The sequence below is a fragment of the Mustela nivalis genome, assembly GCF_964662115.1.
Source record: "Mustela nivalis genome assembly, chromosome: 1".
Classification (NCBI taxonomy): domain Eukaryota; kingdom Metazoa; phylum Chordata; class Mammalia; order Carnivora; family Mustelidae; genus Mustela; species Mustela nivalis.
Window position 1 is genome coordinate 212,028,923 of NC_139020.1, and position 22,746 is coordinate 212,051,668.

General features: G+C 55.1%; 1 protein-coding gene across 2 annotated transcripts in view; it reads left to right on the top strand.

Annotated features, from left to right (window-relative positions):
* MLLT1 (MLLT1 super elongation complex subunit) overlaps positions 1-22,746 on the top strand; it is a 64,765-nt gene that overhangs the window by 5,699 nt on the left and 36,320 nt on the right. For both annotated transcript variants that reach the window (XM_082734331.1, XM_082734332.1), the window contains exons 2-3: positions 3,908-4,088; positions 11,237-11,319. In XM_082734331.1, the coding sequence (XP_082590457.1) occupies positions 3,908-4,088; positions 11,237-11,319 (264 nt within the window). The remainder of the gene's footprint in view (positions 1-3,907; positions 4,089-11,236; positions 11,320-22,746) is intronic.

Here is a 22,746-nt window from a genome sequence, read left to right on the forward strand (position 1 = left end):
GCAGGCACCGAGGCCGGGTCCCTCAGGCTCCTTCCGGCCGCCCACTTGGAGGTTGCACGGGGTGTCTGTGAGCAGCGGGCGGGACAGGCGGGAGGCATTCCTTCCAAGACGCCTGAGAGCTTAACCTGACTGGCAGGTGACCTCTTTATGAAGCTCGGCGCCCTTCCTGGGGAACGAGCTAACTGATTCACTTCAGTTCTTTGGCTCTGCGGCAGGGGGAAGGAGTCCAGGTTGTGTGTGTGTGTGGGGGGGGGGTTGCTGGGCAGAACCCTTGAAGGTGGAATTGGCTGAGTTGCACTAAGAAGATATCATGACTTGACAAGCCAGGATGACTGGGGCAGGCTCAGTTTCTCGCCTCTCTCCAGTTCAGGGAGCTTGAATGTCTTCCGCAGTCGGCGACTTCTTTTCTAAGACAGTGGCTCAGAATCTGAGTGACGCTACCATCTTTATTTCTTGGAAGAGTCCAGCATTCGGGGGTGGTGGTGGGAGCAGTCCCCTCCTTAGCGCACCAGCGGCCGCTGTCGTCGGCCCCTGGAGGGTGGGGGGTGTCCAGGCTGGGTTGGCGCCAGCCCCGGGGGCATAGATGCTGCCCGGGCAGAGCGCTGGGCATGGTGTGCCAGCGCAGCGATCGCCCAGCACCGCTTCTCAACCTTCCTGTTTACTTTGGCCTGTGGAGCGGGTGTTTTGGCGCTTCATTCTCCGTCTCTGATGGAACTGTGGTCTTCCATTCTTTCACAATAACTGCCCTGCCCCTGGTGTGCCCTGGGTAGGAGCCCCAGCCGATCAGAGCTGCTGAGAAGGCAGCCGGGCAGACTCTGGGGAGACCTCTCCATCCGGAGGAGCTTAACTCCGAAAAACTGAAAGTCAGAGTCCTTTGCGGGCGTGTGGTCACAATCCTGCATTTTTAGTCCACCTGTAACCCCCCAGCAGGCCAGGGAATGTCTCCCGATTTCTCAGGGGGAGGCCAGGTGGGCGAGAAAGGCAGAGTTTCTGTCCTGTGTGTGAGGGTGTGGGGGGTTGCCGCCCACTCGGGATAACAAATACGGTTCGGGCTCGTTTCCGTGGAACGTGGCCTGTGTGCGGTGCTCTGTAGGTGGATGCCTGTGGTGGATTTGAGCATTACTTGTTTATCCAGACGTTTGCTCCCTCGTCTGTAGCTTTTGGTGTGGTGTTTCCCCCTGGAGTGTCCCCTGTCACCTGTCCTCCTCCCCCGCACCCCTGTCGCCTCTTGGCATCAGCACTGTCCCCCTGCCCTGGGTCTTGGGGCTGAACTTCCCGTCTCTCCTCCTTCCACTCTTTTTTTTTTTAATGTTTATGTATTTATTTATTATTTATATCATCCGTCCCCCAAGTGGGGGACTCGAACTCACAGCTCCTGCATCAAGAGCCTCGCGCTCTCCCGACTGAGCCACTCAGGCACAATCTGTCCACTCGTGGGTCCTGCCAGTTCTCCCATTTCAGACTCGTCTAAATCTTTTCTAGCCACTCCCTCTGGTTGCCTCCTAGCAGGCTTGTTGTTTGTCTGTCTGTCCTTTTCTGCCTTCAGCCTAAACTGTACACAATTGCCGGGGAATTTTGACTCAGATAGTGTTTCCTTGCATCCATCATTTGCTTATAGTTAGCTTTCATTTCCACTGTGGGGAATCTGAATGCTCCATTCCGATCCCCACCTGTCCCTCCAGTGGCCCCGGGACCTAGAGAGCCCGTGCTTTCTCCCCTGTGGAGCCCCACAGTGAATGATCCCGGGCTGGGGTCCTTCTACTCTGTGGTTTACCGTTGGCTCGCTAAGTGCGCGGAGCCTCCCACTAGCCTTTCCAGGCGCTGGGACCCACCCGGTCCTTATCAGTGTCCTTATTGGCCCTTCCCTCTTGGAAAGCACCACTTAGAATTTGCTGCCCTAGGAAGGCTCTCCAGTTTACATTTTCCCTCCTATTAACTGATGCCTCTTGTATAGTGGTTCGAAGCTGGAAGTAAAAGGACGAGCTAGATGTGGTCCCCGAGGAGGCAGCAGTGAGCGGCCACGGAGCAGGGGGGTGGGGGGTGGGCCTGAGTGCGTGCCATGGAGGGGGTTGTACCCAGACTGCCGCAGAGCCTCCAAGGCAAGCCACCAGCTTGGGGACAGCTCACGTGCTTGGGTGTGTGTGCGTGCACGCGTGCCCGCTCAACCCAGAAAACCTACATGTGGATGGCAAGGCACACTCTGACTTCAAAAAGCTTAAAAAGTGAGAAACGATGAGCATCTTGGACTTGAGGAGACCCACAGGCGGGAGACGGGAGGTGTGCTGAGGCACTCGGACTTTATTCTAAGGGAGTGGGGAGCCGTGGAAAGCTGAACCGGTGGAGCGATGGGCTGTGTGTGTCCTGCTTTCCTGGCGGTGACCCAGAGCGCAGGGACAGACGGAGGACCCGATTGTGGGGATCTTCTCTCTGGTGCGGGGAAGGGGGCGGGAATTGCATAAGGTCAGCTGGGGAGAAAGGGGGTCCAGAGTACAGAGCAGGAGGTCTCTGGTGGGTGGGTGGTGGGCGGCAGCGGGGACAGTGGTTCCCTGGAGGGGGCGTTGCTGAGGAAGTGTGAGTTGCACGGCACCCAGCACCGAGCTCTTGGCTGTCTCAGCGCTTGGGAACACGTGTCCACTTGGCCTCTGCTTTCTTTGTAACATTCTGGCATTGGATACTAGGTGTCGGGCTGTATCCGTGAGGAGCCGGGGGAGGACCTTCCGAGCAGAGTGGGTGTTTACTGTGGGCTCCCTGTAGGTGGTTTTGGCCCGCCCAGGCGTAAACGCCTTGTGGCTTCAGTGGGGTGGAACTGACATGAGCTACGTCACACTTCGGGTGCAGTGTCACACACGTGCGTGAGGAAGGGAGCCTGGCTGCTGGGGCTGCGGGTCCGCCTGGGACCCGTCCCCCCGCTGGCTTCATCCTGGGCCCTCCCTTCTCGCTGTGTACCACCATTCTGCCCTTAAAACAGCGTGTGTCTTAAAAAGCGTGTGTCTGTGTGGACTCAGGTGACCCCAAGGGTCTCTTTCCCCACAGGCCTCCCATGGGATGGAGGAGAGGGAACGCTTTCATCAAGGAGCTTGGGTGACCTGACTGACTAGCGAGGGCAGATGGCAGAGGGGTTCAGGGAGCAGGCCCTTGGGGGACATACCTGTGCTTGAATCCGGGCCCTGCTCCCTAGCCGAGGACAGTGGGCTGCTCAGCAGCCCAACTGTTTCCTGTTTCCTCATCTGTGGAATGAAGGAACTGCGCTGTGGGTCACACTGGGAGATGTATTCTGAGAGCTCGTGGTGAGGGTTCCAGCTCTGGACAGGGAGCCTCCCCCGAGAGTCAGACGTCAGAGCAGAGCCAACAGATTGTAAGCCGACGAGCTCCAGCAGTGACAGATGCTGAGAACATAGGATGTGACACAGCGTGACGGGGGTGGTGGTGGGTGCTTTCAGATCGGGTGGCTGGGGGTGGGGGGGGGGTCTTCCCAGAGGAGGTGACACTCAAGCCGAGACTTCAGTGACAGAAATGAGCCAGCCGTGGAAGAGCCTAGGGAAAGAGCACCTGAGGCAGAGGGAACCGCGGGTGCCGAGGTCCCGAGGTCCCGAGATAGGAGTGAGCAGGGCTTGCTGGAGGAACCCGGGCCGGTCGTCCGGCTGGGCGGAGGATGAGGGTGAGGACGGAAGGAAACAGAGGGCCTCCAGTGGGCAGGCTGGGGAGAGAGGGCCTGACCAGCCGCTCACACCATGTCCGGTCCACTGTAAGTACAGGGAGGCTCTTTGCGCTCTTGTGGGCTGAGACTCCCGTGGCTCGAGAGTCTTGTCTCTTCCTGTGGCCAGCGCCGAGGGCGACGGGTGTGATGGCTTGCAGTTCCCTGCTTTGGGCTTTTCACTGACCCGTGCTGGCCTCTCTCTCCCTCCAGTGCACTGTCCAGGTCAAGTTAGAGCTGGGACACCGTGCCCAACTGCGCAAGAAGCCCACCACGGAGGGGTTCACCCACGATTGGATGGTGTTTGTCCGTGGCCCCGAGCAATGTGAAATCCAGCACTTCGTGGAGAAAGTGGTCTTCCGGCTGCACGACAGCTTCCCCAAGCCCAAGCGCGGTGAGTGCCTCCGGCCTCGGCGGGGCAGCCCCGCGGGGACCGAGTGGTGGGACGTAACCCGTGTGTCTTCCTCCTTGAAAGTCTTGTTTCCTCCCTCTCCCCGGGAGCAGCGGGGCCCGCGTGCTGAGCTGCTGACTCGCACCCGTGTCCGTGCTGGAGGGAAGGTACCCAGCCTGGCTGCGGCCCTTCGCAGACCCTCAGATACAGTGGTTTTCCTCCCTCTGCTCCACTTCTCCTTCCCCTGATGAGTTCGCTGTAGGGAAAACCCAAAGGAGGTGGGGACTGTGTCTGGTGTCACTGTTTAGACTTGGGCTCCCAGAAGCATCCAGAGCATGTAGCCCGTGGCCAGGGGGTGGGGAGGCTGACTTCCTCCCACCTGGTGAGTAATCAGGAAATTGCTTATTGGGCCTACTTTTGAGGATGAGAGATGCCATTTTAAGAATTCGTGATATTTGGGGCAAAAAGCATAAAGGGTTCTCATTTCCCCGCAGTCCTGTTCAGTGTGCTCTCCCTCCCTGCTCCCCCCTCAGACTGCTGCTGGGCAGAAGGAGGGGCCTCATGCGTGTACTCGGCGCAGGTCCCAATGGCCTGTGGCCCAGCGGTCTGAGCGGGCAGAGAGGTGGGAGCTCACCCAGCTTACGGGGGTCAGAGAGCACTCCCTGGGGAATTTGGGATGAAGTTGGTGACTGTCTCCTTAGCTCTGTGGGGGCCGGTGCCACGTCTGTTTTCCTTGCCATGGAGTCCCCCGGGTGAAGCGCAACACGTCACGGGTCCAGTAATTAACATCTTGAACGGGGGTGTTGAGAAAGGAGAGAAGGACTTTTTTGCTGGAGAAGGACTTCAGGGCAGGGAGAGCCGCTGCTGAGCCCTCCACCCCCAGTGCTGGGGAGAGGGGGCTGCACGGGAGCAAGTGAGGATGGCCTCAGGCAGGAGCAGGAGCAGGAGCAGGAGCAGGAGCAGGAGCAGGCGCAGGAGCAGGAGCAGGAGCAGGAGCAGGAGCAGGCGCAGGAGCAGGAGCAGGAGCAGGAGCAGGAGCAGGAGCACAGTGTGGAAATCCCTGGGGGCTGGGGCCTGTGCCACCAGCGACTTGTGGTCTAGTGGGGAAGTGACGTCTCTTGCTCATGCAGAAAGTTCTGGTTCACAAGGGAAGGCAACTGGAGATTTCTAGCGCCGTGGTAGCCGTTTTGTTCGGGTTTCCTTCATGGGCCGCCAGCCATTCCTTTCCCTCGTTTCTCCTCTCCTGGGTCCTCCCCCGTCTCCTTTTCCTCCTTTGCTTCCTGAGCGTCCGGAGGAGAACAGCTCTGCTTACTACGCCAGCAGGTGTCTGGCAGCACCGTCAGGAGTTAGAGCCGCGGTGCTTCCCGGCAACTCCCTGCTCAGCTCTTCCGCGGGCGGGGTCCCTGTGCAGTCTCCCCGCAGCGCCCTGACCCATGCGAGACAGCCTCAGGAGGGCCCCGGGAGCGGCCTGTGCTTTAAAGCAGGGTCTGCGCACTGGCCTGGGGCTGGGGGAGCGCCCCTGCTTGTTCCCGGCTCCCGCACGCCCCTTGACCCCGGCGGGCCTGCTCTGTCCGCGCTGCCCTCTGGGACTGGGCCCTCTGCGCCTCCTTAGGCAGTTTCCTCTCCAGTGCTTTGCCGTCACCCTCCCCCGTCTGCTCCCCTCCTGTCTGGGCTGGCCCCTGCGGGATGCTTCCATCCACCTTTAAGGTGTTCATTTCATCTTTGTGTCCCCCTGCCCCCCCGCCCTGGGCACCCGAAGTGACACGAACGGCAGTCTGCGGTTCCCATGCGCTTGCTCTGTGCTGTGCTTGTGGCAGCCTTGCTGCGTGGGGCCCCCCAGAATCCCTGCAGGCAGATGTGCTCACTGGGGTTCAGAGAGGCCCTGTAGCCCGCGGCGGTCACGTGGAGGCGGCACCTGCTACGTTCCAGGTACCTAGGAAACGGGGTGACGAGTGGGGCGCGCTCTCTGAACGCGTCAGCTCGGGGGCAGAGGTGGGATCCGTGGCTGCGGCGTGCCGGGGGCGAGGTCTGTCTGTGAGCACGGACGCCCGAGCCCGGGGAGCCGCTGCCCAGAAAGTGGCCCGTCGTGACCACGGTGGTGTTGACCAAACTCATTGTGCCGGCTGTCAGTGAGCCATGGATCAGGTTAGAGAGAGTGAGCTTCGCACGGGGCGCTCTGAGATTACACCTGGTATACTTAAAACGTGTTTTTTCAATCAAATGCGTACTCCTAACGGACCCAACAGAAGCGAGCGGGGCAGGAGGTCTCCCTTTGTGTCGCACACCGGCCGTGCTGCCCCGGGCACTCGAGTGGATGCCCCTCTGTGGATGTCTCCTTCCCGAACGTCTTAAAGCGGTCCAAGCAGATTTGCTACGTTCGATTTTCCAAGTTAAAACGATGTTTTTAACTTACCAGCTCTATCCTAAACTCCGGCCCTTCTCCAGCACCTCTAACGTTTGGTAGGTAAGTGATTCGTTTTCAGTGGTTGTCTGTGTGACTTTGAACAAGGAGGCCGAGCTGCTGGCCTTCTGGGTCCTCCGCATCCTTGGAGGCAGACCTCTCGCTACCGGGTCTAACTCAAGGTTTCGGTGCCCAGCCACCCACATGCTGCATGCTTCGTAGACTTTTTCTGTGTTTTTGCTTTTGTTCTCATTTCTTTCCCTCCTTAGGCCCCTTTAACAAATTATAAGTGTTACTTACCTTGTTCTTCCTTCCTCCCCCGCCCATGGGGGGAGAGATTTATGTCTTGCCGTATGCAGTTTGCTGCTGTAACCCTAACGCTGAAAGGATACAGTAGGGACTTACTAAATATTTATTGAGTAAATGAATAGGGACAGCCCTGTCAACCTTCGTCTGTGCTGTCTGACTTTCCACCTGGGAAGAGAAAGACCTGAGAACGCCCGTCTTTCCTTGAACCTTCTTGGAGGCTGCCCTTCTGCTCCCATATTAGGGGATAATTCTAGAAGTTGGAAACCAACTGTTCTGTTGATTCTGTACCTTGTTGGGCACTGGTCATTGCCAGGATTTCATTTATCCTCTGAGCTCCCGGCCACCCAAAGGACAATGCTCAAGGTTGTGTCAAGGTCAGATGGGTCCTTTTTATCATTCTTGGTTAAAATTTCACCCTGTTTACTTTGCTTCCTGTTTGGACATAACTTTGAATAATTCGCTTATACCCTCTTTTCCCCCTTGCGTTGTTCTTCAACATCCAAAGCGCTTTGTTTTTTTCACATCCTCTTGATCATTTCCTTTATTTGGTGGAGTCTCCCCCCCCCCCTCCACGACCCCCGATATTTCATTCTGGTTCTCCGTATCTTCCTTCTCTAATTAGGACTGGCAGCTGTCAAGGCCACCTCCTAGCCGTTACCCTGGGCCTTTATTGCTCTCCTGTAGGGGATCTATTTATTACCCTGTGTTTTGGCTTGTTGTTTTACTGGAGTCCTTTCCAAAGTAATGTCCCAAGAGACTAATTCCTGAAGCAGTTTCTGAAGAGAGGCACGTGGGACGTAAGCTCTGACTTCTGTGCACTGGAAAGCGCCACTTACCCTGTGTCACACTTGACTGATAGTCTGGTTGGGTATAATACTTCCGTGGGAGACCGCAGTCTCGGAGCCCCTTTAATACTGCTTCATCGTCTTCAGGGACTCCGGTGCTCGTTCTGATGCTGCTGGGGAGGCTGCCTTGCACGTTTCTCTGCTTTCCTCTAGGAGCACTTAGGTGCCTTCTATAGTGTTGTTTCTGGGGTCTTTCTGTTGTTCTTTTTGTTGTTAATGTGGGGTATTTGGTGTCTTTTTTTTTTTTTAAGATTTTATTTATTTATTAGACAGAGATCACAAGTAGGCAGAGAGGCAGACAGGGAGAGAGGGAGAAGCAGGCTCCCTGCTGAGCAGAGATCTCCTGGGCTCAATCCCAGGACCCCGAGACCATGACCCGAGCCAAAGGCAGAGGCCCCCAGCCCACTGCGCCACCCAGGTGCCCCTGGTGTCTTTCATTTTTAACTCTGGAAAGTTTTCTTCTACTTCTTTGACAATTTCTATTTTCTCTCCCCCCACCCCCCGCCCGGGATGCTGCTTTACTCCTGTATGCGTCTTTTCACATGTAGAACAGAAACAATTGTATCCGTCTCACAAGGTTGTCCTGAGGATTAAGCGCATTAATATGTATCAAGTGTTAGGAACAGTGCCTGGCACGCAGTAGGTTCCGTAGGTTCCGTATAAATATTAGGTGCTGTTACTGTTTGATCTGAAGTGTTTCTTTATATCTCACTCTTAAAAATGTGTCTTTTTCCCCTGCGTCTTGGCACGTTTCCTCCACTCCAATTTCTAGTCTTCGCATTGAGATATAAAATTTAAGTGCTCTATTTGTAACATCTGAAAGCCCTTTCCTACTCTCCAGCGGTCCTTTTTAAAGTATTTTGTTTCTATTTGTTGGGCAGATCTTGGATCTGAGGACATTGGCTCTAGTTTGTTGTTCTCCCCAAGTTCTCATGTGGTCTCCAAATGATTCCTGTTTCTTTCTTACTTTCTTTTCTTTTTTTTTTTTTTAAGAGTTTATTTAGTTGAGAGAGAGAGAGAGAGAGCAAGAGAGAACACAAGCAGGGGGAGGGAAGGAGGGAGAACAGGCTCGTCGCTGGGCAGGGAACCCCACGTGGGGCTCCATCCCAGGACTCTGGCATCACGACCTGAGTCAAAGGCAGATGCTTAACCCACGGAGCCCCCCAGGCGGCCTTGAATTATTCCAGTTTCTCTGGGTTCTTTCCTCTGGGTGGGAACTCTCACTGAGAGTGCTCTGTAAGGCAGAGTGGACTTTGTTGACCTGCAGGCTTCTGATTGGGGAGTGGAGCCCCCAACTGCAAGATGAGGAAATGACCCCTTGTGGTGGAAGGGGGGTCACCGTGGCTGGATCTGGGAACTGAGGCCAGGCTGGCCAGGGGGAGGCCAGTCACAACAGAGCACCTTACAACACCCTCGAGGGGCTTGAAGTTGGTCCTGAGGGCAGTGGGGAGCCACCAGGAACACAGTCTGGTTCACAGTTCAGAATGGTCATCATAACTGCCCGTGCAGAAGATTCCCAGGAGTGAGCCCGAGACAGAAGGGCCAGCGACATGCTGGGTGGCACCCCATGCGAGCAGCAGGGTGCCAGGGCAGTGGTGCATTCCAGAGTGTTTTTGGAGGCAGATGTGGTAGTGCTTGGTGATGGGTGAGCTTGGGAGATGGAGGATTGGGGTGACCTTGGGTCCTTGGGTGGGAGGTGGGCAGCCTGAGTCCTGAGCTGTGGGGTGCTGGGGAAGGAGCTGTGGGGTGCTGGGGAAGGGGGGTAAGGAAACACTTGCATTTCCCACTCGGGCAGGTGTCGGAGAAGCAGAAGGAGACTGCCTGGCACAGAGGTTTGCTGCTTACCTCACCCGGGCTACCTGGGCTTACTACCTGGTGGCCCAGCCTGTTGTCCTGGAGGCAGGGTTGCTCCTTACTCCTGGGTGGGCTGACCGACAGACCGAGGGGGCACACAGCCCTGTAAGCCAGGCCAGACAGAGGCGCCCTCCTGGCCTCCACCGTCACTCCAGCGCCTGACTCTGCCAGCCGTAGACAGTGGCAGAGCGAATGGATGGACGTAGTCGCCGCCGCACTTGGCAGTGATGGTCACGCAGAGAGAGTCTGCTGTCAGGTGACAGTGTTTGGGGAGCTCAACAGAGGCCGCAGGGGCCACTGCTGGCCTCCAGGGGGCTGTGCTCTGTGCTGTGGCCTGTCGTGGAGCTGTTTGGGAGCCCCCTCCCCGACACCTGGTGGGGAGTCAGTCCAGTTGAGTAAGCCGCATTCACCAGCAGTGGGCAAGGTCCTGCACCCTGGAAGTGTCCCTGGGGCCGGCCACAGGGCCTGGTTCCTAGAGTGCCCAGCGAGCACACTGCTGGGGAGGTGGACTTCGAAGGGAACAGGCTCTTCGGCAGGGTAGGGGGGAATGGTATGGGGGAGTCTTGGTCGTGGCTCCTGGAGCCAAGGCCAGCTCCCTGCAGCTCATACCCGCTCTGGTCTGTGAGGTCCGAGGAGCTCCTGAAGCCCGAGCCACAAGCCCGTCTCCTGCTCCCCAGGGGTTTGCAGACTGGGGTCCCATGCAAGGCCTTCCGGCTAGCCGTGCCTCTGGGGGTCCCTAGTGCTTCCAGACCTACCCTGTTGGCCAGTTTTACTGGGGTAAATGAGAGTCATGACATATTTGACATAATGATATTGGAGATGTTTGAGAGCTGAAGATTTTTGTTAAAAGAAAAAAACTTATACCATTTTAATGGAAAAAAAAAAAAAAAACCCTTTTCATTATGTTCCATGCACTGTTTTCCAGCAGTTTCCGGCTCACTTAAGAATCACCTGACTGGTGCAGACGTGTGCATAACGGGTTTTCACAATCGGCAGGGTGTTTTCCAGTCTCCCACTAGAGTTTGCCTCTGGAGAGGGAGGGGTGGGGACCCAGGGGAGCTGACCTGTACTGTTCTAATTTTTCTTAAAAGCGGGAAGACGGTCTTCCCATGGCAGCATACATGTCAAAGCATTGAGGTTCATTCTGGAGCGTGTGGTTGCTGGAGGTCATTTTACTTGTACTTCGCTGTTCTTTTTGGTTTCACCTTTTCTTCCCCCCAACTCTGGGGTTAACGAGTCTCTATTCGGTCACTTGGGAATGCCTTTGGGAGGCGCTAAAATGGAACCCAGGGTCCTCCCAGCGAAGACCCGCCGTCACCATCTCCCGTCTCTCCCTGCGTCTGTGACCCTGGCGCCCCGCTGGGCCTCCGTTAGCGTGTTAGAGTGAGCAGCAGCAGGCGGCGGGTACGGCCCTCCCTGCCGGGGACACTGGGGCCCCTCGGGGTCTGGCACCTCACCTCACTGCCCCAATTCAGGTGAGCTCGTGCAGGCCGTGGCTGGCCGTGGCCGGCCGTGGCCGCTCTGACCTAGCTCGTCTCACGTCCTTCCTGCATCCCTCTGCCGCCCTCCTGCTCACTCCTATGCCTTGTGATGCTTTGAATTCCGTGGGATTCGACACTCCCGGGGGAGCTGGCCTCCAGAAAAGCTGCAGTTCCTCCAGGTCAGCTGCGGGCTTGCTGTTGCTGGCGGCTGGGCCTTTGAGTGTGCGGCGAGCTGATGATGCATTTTCCCTTTCTTTTTAGTGTGCAAGGAGCCCCCTTACAAAGTGGAGGAGTCGGGTTACGCGGGCTTCATCATGCCCATCGAGGTGTACTTCAAAAACAAGGTAGGATCCCGGGCAGCCGCGAGAAGGACACGCCGTTCCCAGAGGAGGAGGTGGAGCCGGGGCTGCACGTGGGGTGGAGTGTTGGGGTCCGTCGGAGCAGACATCCCAGTTAGGGCGCCGGCGCACAAAGCGGGGCATCCGTCTCATGTGGAAGCTGGGGACTGGGGAACCGGCCCATGGGGCGGTGGGTGGGGTTGCACGTGGACGCGGCCTGCTCGGTTGCCCCGGTCGGTTGCCCTGCAGGTGTGTGCGGGCCCTGCGTCAGCAGTGACGTGCCATGACAGGGCCCGATTCCATGGGTGGTCTTAGGGGGTTAGTCACCGGTCGTGTGGCCAAATGCGGAAGTTGCGTAGACGTCCACCAGTAGGCGAGCGGCTGGATGTGTTTACAGTGCGTCTGTACAGAGTCTTCGCTGACCCAGTGCGGTGGGGGGGTTAATTCTGGTTGCAAAAAAGCAAGCTTAGGTATATTATCCATAGAGAAAAAGAGGTTCATCAGACATGTTAAAAGGGTAAGCTGGGGGTAGGGTTATGAGGGATTTTTTGTTTAATTTTCTTCCATGTGTGTTTTTTAAACACCGTGACTGTATATATTTGCGTATATTGTTCTGTTCTGTCCGGGCTGCTGTACCTAGATTCCACAGACTGGGTGGCTTACGAACAAGAGAGTCCATGATCAGGGTGACCACTGGGTCAGGGAGGGCCCTCTCCCGGTCACAGACTCCTTGCTGTGTCCTCACATGAAGGGAGAGGCGGCCATGCTTGGGGTCTCTTACAAGAACATGCATCCCATTTGTGAGGGCTCCAGCCCCAGGACTTAATCACCTTCTGAGATCCCACCTCCTCTGCCCAATCCCTCGGGGGTTAGGACTTCACAGAGGAATTTGGGGGGGGACACATTTGGACCCTAGCATTTTTTTTTTTCTTTTTAAAGCCCGGCGATTAAGATTAGAAAAGCCTTCCGGCAGCCTGCCTCTGCTTCTCACAGGCGCCACCTTGAGGCCGTGGTGAGCTTTCCTGGCTCAGAGGTGTGCTTTCCCCCAAGCCGCGCTGACCTTGGCTCCTTCTCAGGAAGGAGCTCTCCCTGGGAGGCTGGCAGGTGCCACTGCTTGCCTTATGAGTCCCTTGGTTAGTCCTCTCTTCCGCACGCCACCAGGCACCGAGGGCCTCGGGGAATGGTGCTCAGCTGTGCCAACCCGCTGGGAGCCGAGTGCCACTTCAGCGGCTAGGACTTGGTGGGATTTGGCGGTGGGCCCCCCGGGCCCAGGTCACAGAAGCCTGGGTCATCCCAAGGCTTTCGGGGATCAAGACCCGCGAGGCCTTGGGGTAGCTGCTCTCGAGAGAAGAGGCCAGCCCGTGTGTGCGCGGGCCGGGGCTCCCCGTCTCTTCGGCAAGGGCTGAGTGGGGGAGATGCAGGGGAGAGGCCGCCCTGCTGGGGCTGGGCCTGTAGCAGGCGGCGGGGCAGTCTTCCTGGAGCCTACCAGGGTCCAGGAGCGTGGAGAGGGGGCGGGGACTGTGGAGGTGGGCCGGATGCTGGGTGAGTCTCTGGGCAGGGCTCCCTGGCCTTTCCGTTCCCTGGGGGCAGCCTGGGGTGGGGGAGCGTGCTAATAGCCTGCTGACGGCTGGGGAGACTGAGTCCATCCGCAGAAAGCCTTTGGTATTCGTGTGCACCAGTGTTCTGAGGGGCGGCTGGTGTGGGAGTCCTTTGGTCACCTGAGCTTGTCTCTGGGTGAACTAGATTGATTCCTTTGAGATTCAGAAGCAGTTTGGGGTCCCCCAGACCAGCAAGGCTTTTGTGTTTTCTGAGATCTTTCTGCTCTCTGGTCCCTGACACTGGTGGGAGCTGCGTTTGCCGCCCCCTGGGCAGTGCTGGTGCCCGCCCGGCTTCCTGGTCTTCCCCCAAGGGCCTGCAGGGAGGCTAGGGCTTTGCCTGGGGAGGGGGTCCTGCACAGAGGCTGCGCTTTGCTGCGTCGGTGCCACTGGTTCTTGGAGCTCTTGCTCCTGCCCCAGGACCTTTGCTGCTCTCCAGGTTTTCTCTCGAAACGCTGGCAAGAAGCGGGAGTGTTTGGTGCTTATGCCTTAGCTGGCCCCGTTCCTGTGGCGGCTTCTGCAGCCTCTGCTCGTGGTTCTTTCTGCCCGGGCCTCTCCCACTGGGAGGGGGTGCTCCGTATCATGTACCCCAGAGAAGGCACGGTGCTCTGGCCGCTGGGAGGGGTCTCAGGGACCGTCCAGACCCTGTTCCAGCTTCTTGGCCGTGAGCCAAATGGAGCCTTCGGGGGACTACCCCTCTGGAGGAGGGGTGGTGCTCAGTGTTGAGCAGGGAGGCAGCAGCGGCTCTGGCCCTCACTGCCTCACCCCTCCTGGTCCCCGGAGCTCGCTGCTGGAAGCCCCACCCCAGCTCGAGGGCCGCTCTCTGTCTTCCCTGGGAGCTGCAGGAGCCCATGGGCGCCCCCGTAAGGACTGCTGGATCGGGATCGCCAATTACAGCGCGACACAGAAGCATTTTTTTTTTCTTTCTTCCTTTTTTCAGCTTCACTGAGGTGTAACTGACAAAATGATAGGACATTGAAGATGCACCACGTGGTGGTTTGGCCGACGTGCCTGTTTGTAAGAGGATTTTCCCATCGAGTTAGAACTGACACATCCATCACCTCACACCCCCCACCTTTTTTTTTTTTTTCCTTTTGGAGAACATTTAAGTTCTCTCAGCAGATTTCAGTTAGTGGTCGTGTCATCAGCTTAGTCCCGTGTTGCACATCAGATCCTCAGGCCTTACTCCATCTTACGACTGATTGTTCGCACCCTCTTACCAAGCCTCCCCACCTCTCCCGCCCCCCAGCCCGATAACTACTCTCTTCTCTCTGTTTCTAGGATTTTCTTATTGTTTTAGGTTCCACACACAAGTGATGCTGCGTGGTGTATCCGTCTCCGTCCGGCTTTATTTCACATAGCCTGATCTCTCTAGGTTCACCTACGAAGGATTTTCTTCTGCGGAATCCCAGTCCGTTGGGATTTCCCAAGCTCATAGAATATTCCACTGTGTGTGCAGACACACGTCCACACACTGGCCACATTTTCTTGATCCACTTATCCACCAACGGACCCATCGGGGGCTCACTGCAGAGGCATTTTTTTCTGGTTTTGAAGCTGGTGCCAGGCCCCCGTGTCTCCAAGCCCCTCGAGGCACTGGGGACTCTGGGCCCGGAGAGGGTGTCTCCTGCTCTAGCTTGCACGGCGGGTTGGCAGCAAGCCGACACAGCCCAGTGTTGTCTCCGGCCTGGCACGTCTGCTGCTTGGGATTGTGAGTGGTGAAGTTCACTTCCGAACGGCGGCAAATCATTTCAGTGATTAGGAACACTTGTCCCGGAGACGATCTGCTCCTCTCCCCTTTTATGTTTTGGTCCGTGGAAGAACTGCCCGCTGGAGTGTCCCTCCGGCTGAGTTGTTACCCTGTGTTTACAGACTCTCAGGCCACGTATCTGAGGGCAGCCCTTGGAGGGAGAGTCAAGTACCTGCCCTTTGCTCTCCCCTGGCTTGGCAGGTGGCTTTGTGGAACCAGCTGTATGTTGGAGGATGTTGGGCAGGGCGTGGTTGTGCTGTTTGCTCAGCGCCGCCCCCCAGCCTTGTGTGGTGGGGGAGATGGAGGCCCATCATATGCGGAAGTCCCAGGTGTTACAAAACCTGGATAGAGCGGGTGCAACTTGCCCAGCCCCCTAGGATCCTCAGGAAAGGTCTCCACCGTGAACCACGGTGGACCACGGTGAACCACGGTGAACCACGGTGGACCACGGTGGACCACGGTGAACCACGGTGGACCACGGTGAACCACGGTGGACCACGGTGGACCACGGTGGAGACCGGCTGCATCTTGTAATGCTCCCCCTGAACCTTGCACTGGGACTTCCTGTACTAAGCTTCCAAGGTTCTACCCCTCTGTTCTCCCCCTTGTGGGGAACAGAGGGAATTCTGGGTGACCCTTTGGCCACAGGATGCGTCCTTCCTGCGCACAGCGCCCTCACCTACCTACACTGGGGCATCCAGGAAGCAGAGGGTGTCCCCAGTCCCGGTGCGCTCTTCCGGGATCCTTGGGCTTGCATACTGGGAGTGAGCCGGTGTGCATGTGTCTTGCAAGAGTGCGGCGGGACCCCTGGAGCCTCTCTGTTCCCAGTTCCTCTGCCAGACCCTTGTGTGGCGCCACTTCCCCAGGTGACCCTTTAGGGGGCGCACGTGTGCAGCTTACTGCCCTGGTGTGTCCAGCAGGCCAACCCCCGTGGCTTGTAGTTCAAGTTAAAAGAGTTTTTTTCGAGTCTGGTTTCTCGAGGTGCAGTTTACTTACACTATGATCCTTTCATTTTAGGTATCGTAGGCTTTTAACATTTTGACTCGTGCTTTCATTTGAAATCTGTTGGTATGAGGCTGGTTTTTTTCTGCTAAAGGAAAAAAAGGTCCTGTTCCCAGGTGTCCAGGTGTAGACTTATCTCACCAATTCCTGCCGAGGCCCGTGTGCCTGGGGCGGGAGTGCCGCTGTGAGCTGGTTCTCAGAACTGCAGCACGTTCTTGCTTCGGACCGAAAACTGGCCGCCTCTGTTCCTGGAGGTGGTTTTGCCCCCAGAGCTCTCAAGGATGCCCCTAAACTGGGAAAACCTGGGAAGCAAGGCCCACCGTGGGAAGGGCCCGGGCTGCAAGTCCAGTCGCAGGTCCTGTGGGGGCTGTGCGCTGGGCCGGTGCTCTGCGGACGAGGCCTGGAGGAAGGTGATCCCCCCAGTTGGATGAAGGAGCTCCTGGCCCCCCAGGCACTTAGTGACGGCCACTCGGCCACGGGCAGAGCTGGGATTGGAGCCAGCAGAGCCCCTGAGTGCAGGCGCCCACCTGTTCCCTGAACACCCAGGGCGTCCGCTGCTCACAGATCCTGGCGTTTGCTTACATCTGGGTGACAGGGACAGTCGTAGGCTTCGTGCTCTGCAGCTGTCTCATGTGGGTCCCTGCTTCCGAAGGTGTGTAGAGATCAGACAGTTGTGGGGAGTAACACCAGTTTACTGCCAGAGGAGCTCCTACAGGCTTGGGGTACTGTTCGGAGCAGGGCCGCTGTGAGTGGGTCTGCTGGCAGCTTTTCCACCCTGGCGAAGACAGGGTCGCCTTTGGTTACTCTGCAGCTGTAGCTGGGCTAAGTTGATCTTTGAGATAGGAAGGGAGTGGGCACCTTCCTGCCCTGGGCCTCAGTTTCTCTGTCCGCTCCGTGGGGCTCCTAGTGGTGCCTGCCTTCCAGGGCTGGTCAGAAGAGTCAGAGAGGGGACAAGCACAGCCCGGACCGGGTGTTTGGGGAGAGCATGTGGTTACTGGGGCCGTTGAGATGGCGGCCTCCCCTGCTGGTTCCTCTGCGTCAGGAAGGTGAGCCGAGAAAGCGGCCTCGGCGGGGCTGGAGAGGGCAGCATTCCAGAGATGGAGGGAGATGCCATTCGGCCTTTCTGCTGAGCGGGGAGGATCTATGCCCACAGCAAAAATACGCGCTTTCTCAAGCAAAGGAGGTTTTCTTGGGTCCGCCTGAGGGGTTTTCAGTCACTCTTGACCCCAAATGCAGACGGCGGCGTCTGTGAAATGAAGGAATTCTGCTTCCGTGTTGTTTGGCAGTGGTGCACACGTGAGGCCGCATTCTGTTGGACAGATAAAGCTCTCCTTTCCCCCAGGGGAACAAACGGGGGGGCTTCGTCCTACTTCAGAAGCTGTGTGTGTGCACTGTTGAGCATTCTTACGGAGACCACTTCTGGCCGCTAACGAGAGGTGTCCTTTCTGAGAACACTTGTCTAGCTCTGACTCCGTAGCTCTGGCTGGGGGTCCTGTAGGCGAGTCAGTCCTGACACCGTCTGCTCCGAACTAGTCCAGGCCCCACGGATTAAGGACTCGGCCCCAGAGGGACAGCCCCCGCTTCCAGCGCCAGTTGCAAGCCCAGCCTCCGAATGCCCGAGTTCCCACGACCCCCTCCTCAGGTTACATAATTTGCTAGAACAGCTCAGAAAACTCTGATCAACATTTTCCTTACAGTTGCCAGTTTATGATGAGGGATACGATTCAGGACCAGCCAGCCGGAAGAGGTGTGTGGGGGAGGCGGGGGGGGGGCAGTCTGGAGCTCCCAGGCCCTCCCGGGGCACGCTGCCCTCCTAGCGCCTCCTGTGTTCACCAGCCTGGGTCTCCAGACCCCATTGTTTAGGGTTTGTATGGAGATTTAATACGCATCAGCATGATTGGTTAAAATCATTGGCGGTGGGTGATGGACTCAGCCGGCAGCCCCTCACCCGTCTCTGGAGGTTGGGAGGTGGGGCGGGAAGATCCAAGCCGCTCATCGGGACGTGGTCTTTTCTGGCAAGCAGCACCCCAACCACCCCGCCAGGGGTTGTCTCGTGAGAACCAAAGACGCCCCTGCCCCTCAGGCCATTCCAAGGGTTTTGGACATCTGTGCCAGGAACCAGGAACAAAGCCCAAGTGTCTTTCTCTGGTACCACAGTTGTCAAAAAAAAAGAAAAAATCTTTTTTGAGTGAGGTGAAATTCACATGCAGTGAACCATTTTGAAGTCCGGCCTTTCCGTGTGCCCATCGTCGCCAGCCCCGCCTTCGGGTAGCCTCCAGTCTGCTTTGTGTCCTGCAGGTTTGCCTGTTCCGGACATGTCATGTGAAGGGAGTGGGGTGACATGTGTCCCCCTGCGTCTGGCTTCTTCCGCTCGGTGTCGTGGTTGCAAAGGTTCCTCCATGTTGGCAGCCGTGTCGGTGCTCCGTGTCTTTTTATGGCCGAGTAATGTTCCCTTCATCCTCAGGAGTTCCGTGACATCCCCTCCTGCCCCGAATCCGTGAAGCCTGAGCCACTGTTGCCGAGGAGGGGAGCCCAGGCTTGGGCTCCTGGGAGCCGCTGGTCACATGTTCGCCGACTGGAGGGTCTGTAGTCATGTGTTCTGGGTGTTTCCGTCCACTGACGCCTTATTTAATGTACGCTGTGGCTTCACCAGCCCTGAGCTCACAGCCAACTGCCTGAGCCCGGCTTGTCTGACAAACATTTTCTCTGTAAGGCACCTCACAGCCGGCCTGGGTTTAGGCCCTCGAAAGCCCATCAGCGTCTTGCTTGGGGTCCTTTCAGAATGTAAGATCACCAGCAAAGAGCACAAAAATGTGAAAACCATGGCCCCGGGTATACCACGAGAAGGACACTTGTTTACCCCGAGGGCTGGGACAGGAAGGCCGAGTTTCACCCTGTTCTGAGTCCGCTGGGAAGAGTGCTGGGAGGCTCTGAGTTTTCACCCCTGCGTGCGTGTCTGTGAATGAATGTGAAAGCCGCAGGTGTTGATTGGCGGTTTACAAATAAATTTCAGCGTGTGGCCACGTTCACAGATACGGGGGCGTGAGCGGTGAAGGTCAGCTGGGCTATGGTTTGCTTCCTCGTCCCTCTCCTGCTGGACGTGTGGGCCGTTTCCGCTTACTTGCGGCCACGCGTGGTGCTGCCGTGGACATCCTGGTCCGTGTTCATGTTGGAGTTCCGGCTCCGACTTCTTCCGGGTGTGCACCTAGGAGTGGAGTTCTGGGTCATGTGGGAATTTCGTCGTTAACCATCATGAGGACCTGCCACACTGTCTGCCCCACTGACTGCGCCATTTTGTATTCCCAGCAGCAGTGTGCTTGTCATGTGCTCAGTGCTGGTCATTTTCCATTAAAAAACAATTTTTTTTAATTGTAGCTTTTCTAGTGGATATGAAATGGTTATTGAATTGAGGTTTTGATTTGCATTTCCTTAAAGATCGATGATATTTAACATCTCATGTGCTTATTGGCCATTTGTGTGTCCTGTTTGGAGAGATGGCTACATACCTCCTTGTCTGTTTTTTTTTTTTTTTTTTAAGATTTTATTTATTTGACAGATCACAAGTAGGCAGAGAGGTAGGCAGAGAGAGAGGGGGAAGCAGACTCCCCGCGGAGCAGAGAGCCCGATGCAGGGCTCGATCCCAGGACCCTGAGATCATGACCTGAGCCGAAGGCAGAGGCTTTAACCACTGAGCTACCCAGGTGCCCCCATTCTTGTCCATTTTTTAATTCGGTCGTTTGTCGTCTTTGTTGTTGAGTTACAAGAGTTCTTCCTGTGTCCCGGATAGTAGACCTTTACCAGATGTGTGACTTCACAGAATATTTTCTCCTATCCTGTAGGTTGTTTTATCGTGTTCTGATGACATCCTTTAATGTGTAAAAGGTTTTGATTTTTATGAAGTTCAGTTTCTGTATTTTTGTTTGTTCACGCTTTGAGTGTAAAATCTCAGACTTCTTTGCCAGGTGTGAGGTTGTGAAGGTTTATCCCTGTGTTTACTTTCATGGTTTTACATCTTATATTTGGATGGTTGCTCCATTGGGCGTTAATTTCGATATATGCCACGAGGTAGGGTCCTGTTCATTCTTTCGCTTGTGAGTATCCATTTGTCCCGGCACCATTTCCTTAAGAGACGAAGCTTTCCCCTTTGAGTTATTTCAGCAACCTTGTTGAAAGTCGGATGGCCACGGGTGTTTGGGTTTATTTCTGGACTCTGAGTTCTATTCTATTACTAATTTTGATTGTTGTAAATTTTTTAAAAGATTTACTTATTTGGGGGACAGGGAGAGTGTGCAGGCACATGCAAGCTGGATGGGTCAGAGGAAGAGGGAGAAGCAGGCTCCCTGCCGAACCGGGAGCCTGACGTGGGCTCCATCTGTGGACCCCAGGATCACAACCAGAGCCAAAGGCAGATGCTTAACCAACTGAGCCACCCAGATGCCCTGATTGCTGTAAAATTTTTTTTTTTAAGATTTTATTTGTTTATTGGAGAGAGAGAGAAAGAGAGTCCCCAAGCAGGGGGAGAGGCAGGCAGAGGGAGAAGGAGAAGCAAGCTTCCTGCCGAGCAGAACGGGGCTTGATCCAAGAGCCCCAGGATGAAGACCTGAGCCAAAGGGAGATGCTCACCCGACTGAGCCATCCAGGCACCGCTCTGACTGTTGTAATTTTATAGGAAGTTTTGAAATTAGGAATTGTCAGCCCTCCGATTTTGTGGGGGTTTTGTTTCTTTTTTAATGTGGTTTTGGTTCTTTGGGGCCTCCCTCTGCGATTTCATACGAGTTTGCTGTTTGGCTTTCCATTTTTGCAAAAGAGACCACTAGAATTTAGGGATTGCACTGAATCTGCAGATCGCCTGGGAAACAGTATTAAGTCTTCCAGTCCAGGAACATGGGAAGTCTTTCCATGTAATTAGGTTTTCTTGACTCAATTTCTTTCAGCAATCTCTTGTACTTTTCAGCATACAAGTGTTTCACGTTCTTGTTTAAATTTATTCCTAGGTATTTTATTCTTTTGCATGCTGTTATAAGTAGAATTAATTTCCCAATTTTCTTTTGGGATTGTTCATTGATAGTGTATAGAGACACAACTGATTTTGTATGCTGATCCTATACCCTGCAGCTGTACCAAATCTGGCTTCTTCGGGATTTTCTACATGTAAGATGGCATGAGCAGGTGCAGATAATATTACTTGTTCCTTTCCAGTTTGGGCGCCCACCTCCCTTTCCCCCTTCCTCTCGCTTCGTTGCTCTGGCTGGGAGTTCATTACAGTGCCGAAGAGCAATAGTCAAAGTGGCCCCTCCTTATCTTGTTCCTGATGGTAAGTTTTAAAGCTTAAGGCTGAGTCTTCAGTGTTTCGCCATTGAGTGGTGTTCACGGTGGGTTTTTCACAAATGCCCTTTCCAGGTTAAAGAAGCCTCTTCTATTCCTAGCTTTCTGTTTTCATCCTGAATGGGCCCATTTTTCCCCAAACACTATTTGTTGGGGAAATAATCATGTGGGTTTTTTCCCGTTGTTTTATTAATGTGACATACTACGTTTTGATTGTTTTGATTGGTTTTCCTACGTTGAACCACCCTTGCATTCCTGGGATAGATAGCAGTTATACGTATAATCTTTTTTTAGTTTAAATTCAGTTAGCCGACTTAAAGCACATCATTAGTTTCAGGTGTATAATCTTTTAAGTGTGTGATATTGGATGCTTTGTGGATATAAATATCTTTAAGGATATTTTATTCACAGGGGCTGTTGGTCTGTTGTTTTCTTGTGCTGTCTTTGTCTTTGGTGTTAAAGTAATGCTCGCTTCATAGAACACGTTAGGAAGTATTCCCTCCTCTTCTGTTTTCGGAAGAGTTTGAGCAGAATTGGTGTTAATTCTGGTCTTTTTCCCTGATGACTGAAGGCTTTGAGCATGTTTTCATATGCTTATGTGTCCTTCTGTCTAGTGAGGAGTCTTCAAAATGCCTGCCATTTTCTAAACGTTGAGCTGTTTGTTCTCATACTGAATTTGTGAGGTTCCTTTATATTTCTGGGTGCCCGTCCTTTGTGGTCACTGTCATTGGATGGCTGCTCTCCAGCTCTCAGCAGTCTTGCAAAGCGCCGAAGTTCTTGATTTTGATGCAGTCCATTTTATTGATTTTGGTTTTTCTGGTTTGGGGCGTGTGGGTGTTTGTGTGTGTCTGTGACGCAGTGTGTGCTGTTTTAGCCATTTTTACCTGGGCCGTTCGTGTACGTGTACAATACCGTGCAGCATTCACTCCTTTTGGAGCTTCCAGAGCTTTTCGGTCATCCCAGGTAAAACCAAACCAGTGGAATGATAACCGCTTCTCCCCCTGCCCTTGGTAACCACTGTTCTACTTTCTTTGTGAACTTGCTGTAGGTAGCTCACACGCGTGCAAGCGTACGATACGGGTCCTTCGTTGGTGGCCCTTCCTGCAAATCGTGTTCTCAGGGCTCGCCCCGTTGTCGTGTGTGACAGGGCCTTGTGTCTTTTTAAAGCTGAATAGTATTCTGTGGTGCGGTGTACCCACCACATTTGGCTTTTCCCCACGTCTATCTATAGACCCTTGGCTTGCTGCCATGTTTTAGCTACCGGGAACACTGCTGTTGGGAACGTGAGTGCAGAAATATCCCTTTGAGGTCCTGCTTTCGCTTCTGTTGGGTATATGTCCAGAAGTGCAGTTACTGGAATATATGGTAAATCTATTTTTAATATTTTGAGGAACCACTGTGCTGTTTTCCTCCACAGCTGTGCTCTCACGACGGCGTCGAAGGCAGTGGCCGCGAAAGAATTCTCCAGACGTTGTGTGTTGCAGCTTCCCAAGTTTATATAAATGGCGCGGGGACAGGAGCTGTGGGCAGAGGGAGCTGCGCTTCTGTATGAAGCTGGTGGTTGTGTGCTCAGTGCTCCAAGGGGGAAGGCACGTGCGAGGAGTATTAGGTCATAAATCTTTTCTTCAAGCTTCTACTCGTAGAACCACTTTCGTAAGATTTCTCCGGTGCTTATCGCTCGGTTGGACAGTAACTGTCGGTGAGATGTGTAGGTAGTCATGAGACCCTCTAAGAATGTGGCAAACAGCTCATATCAGGTCC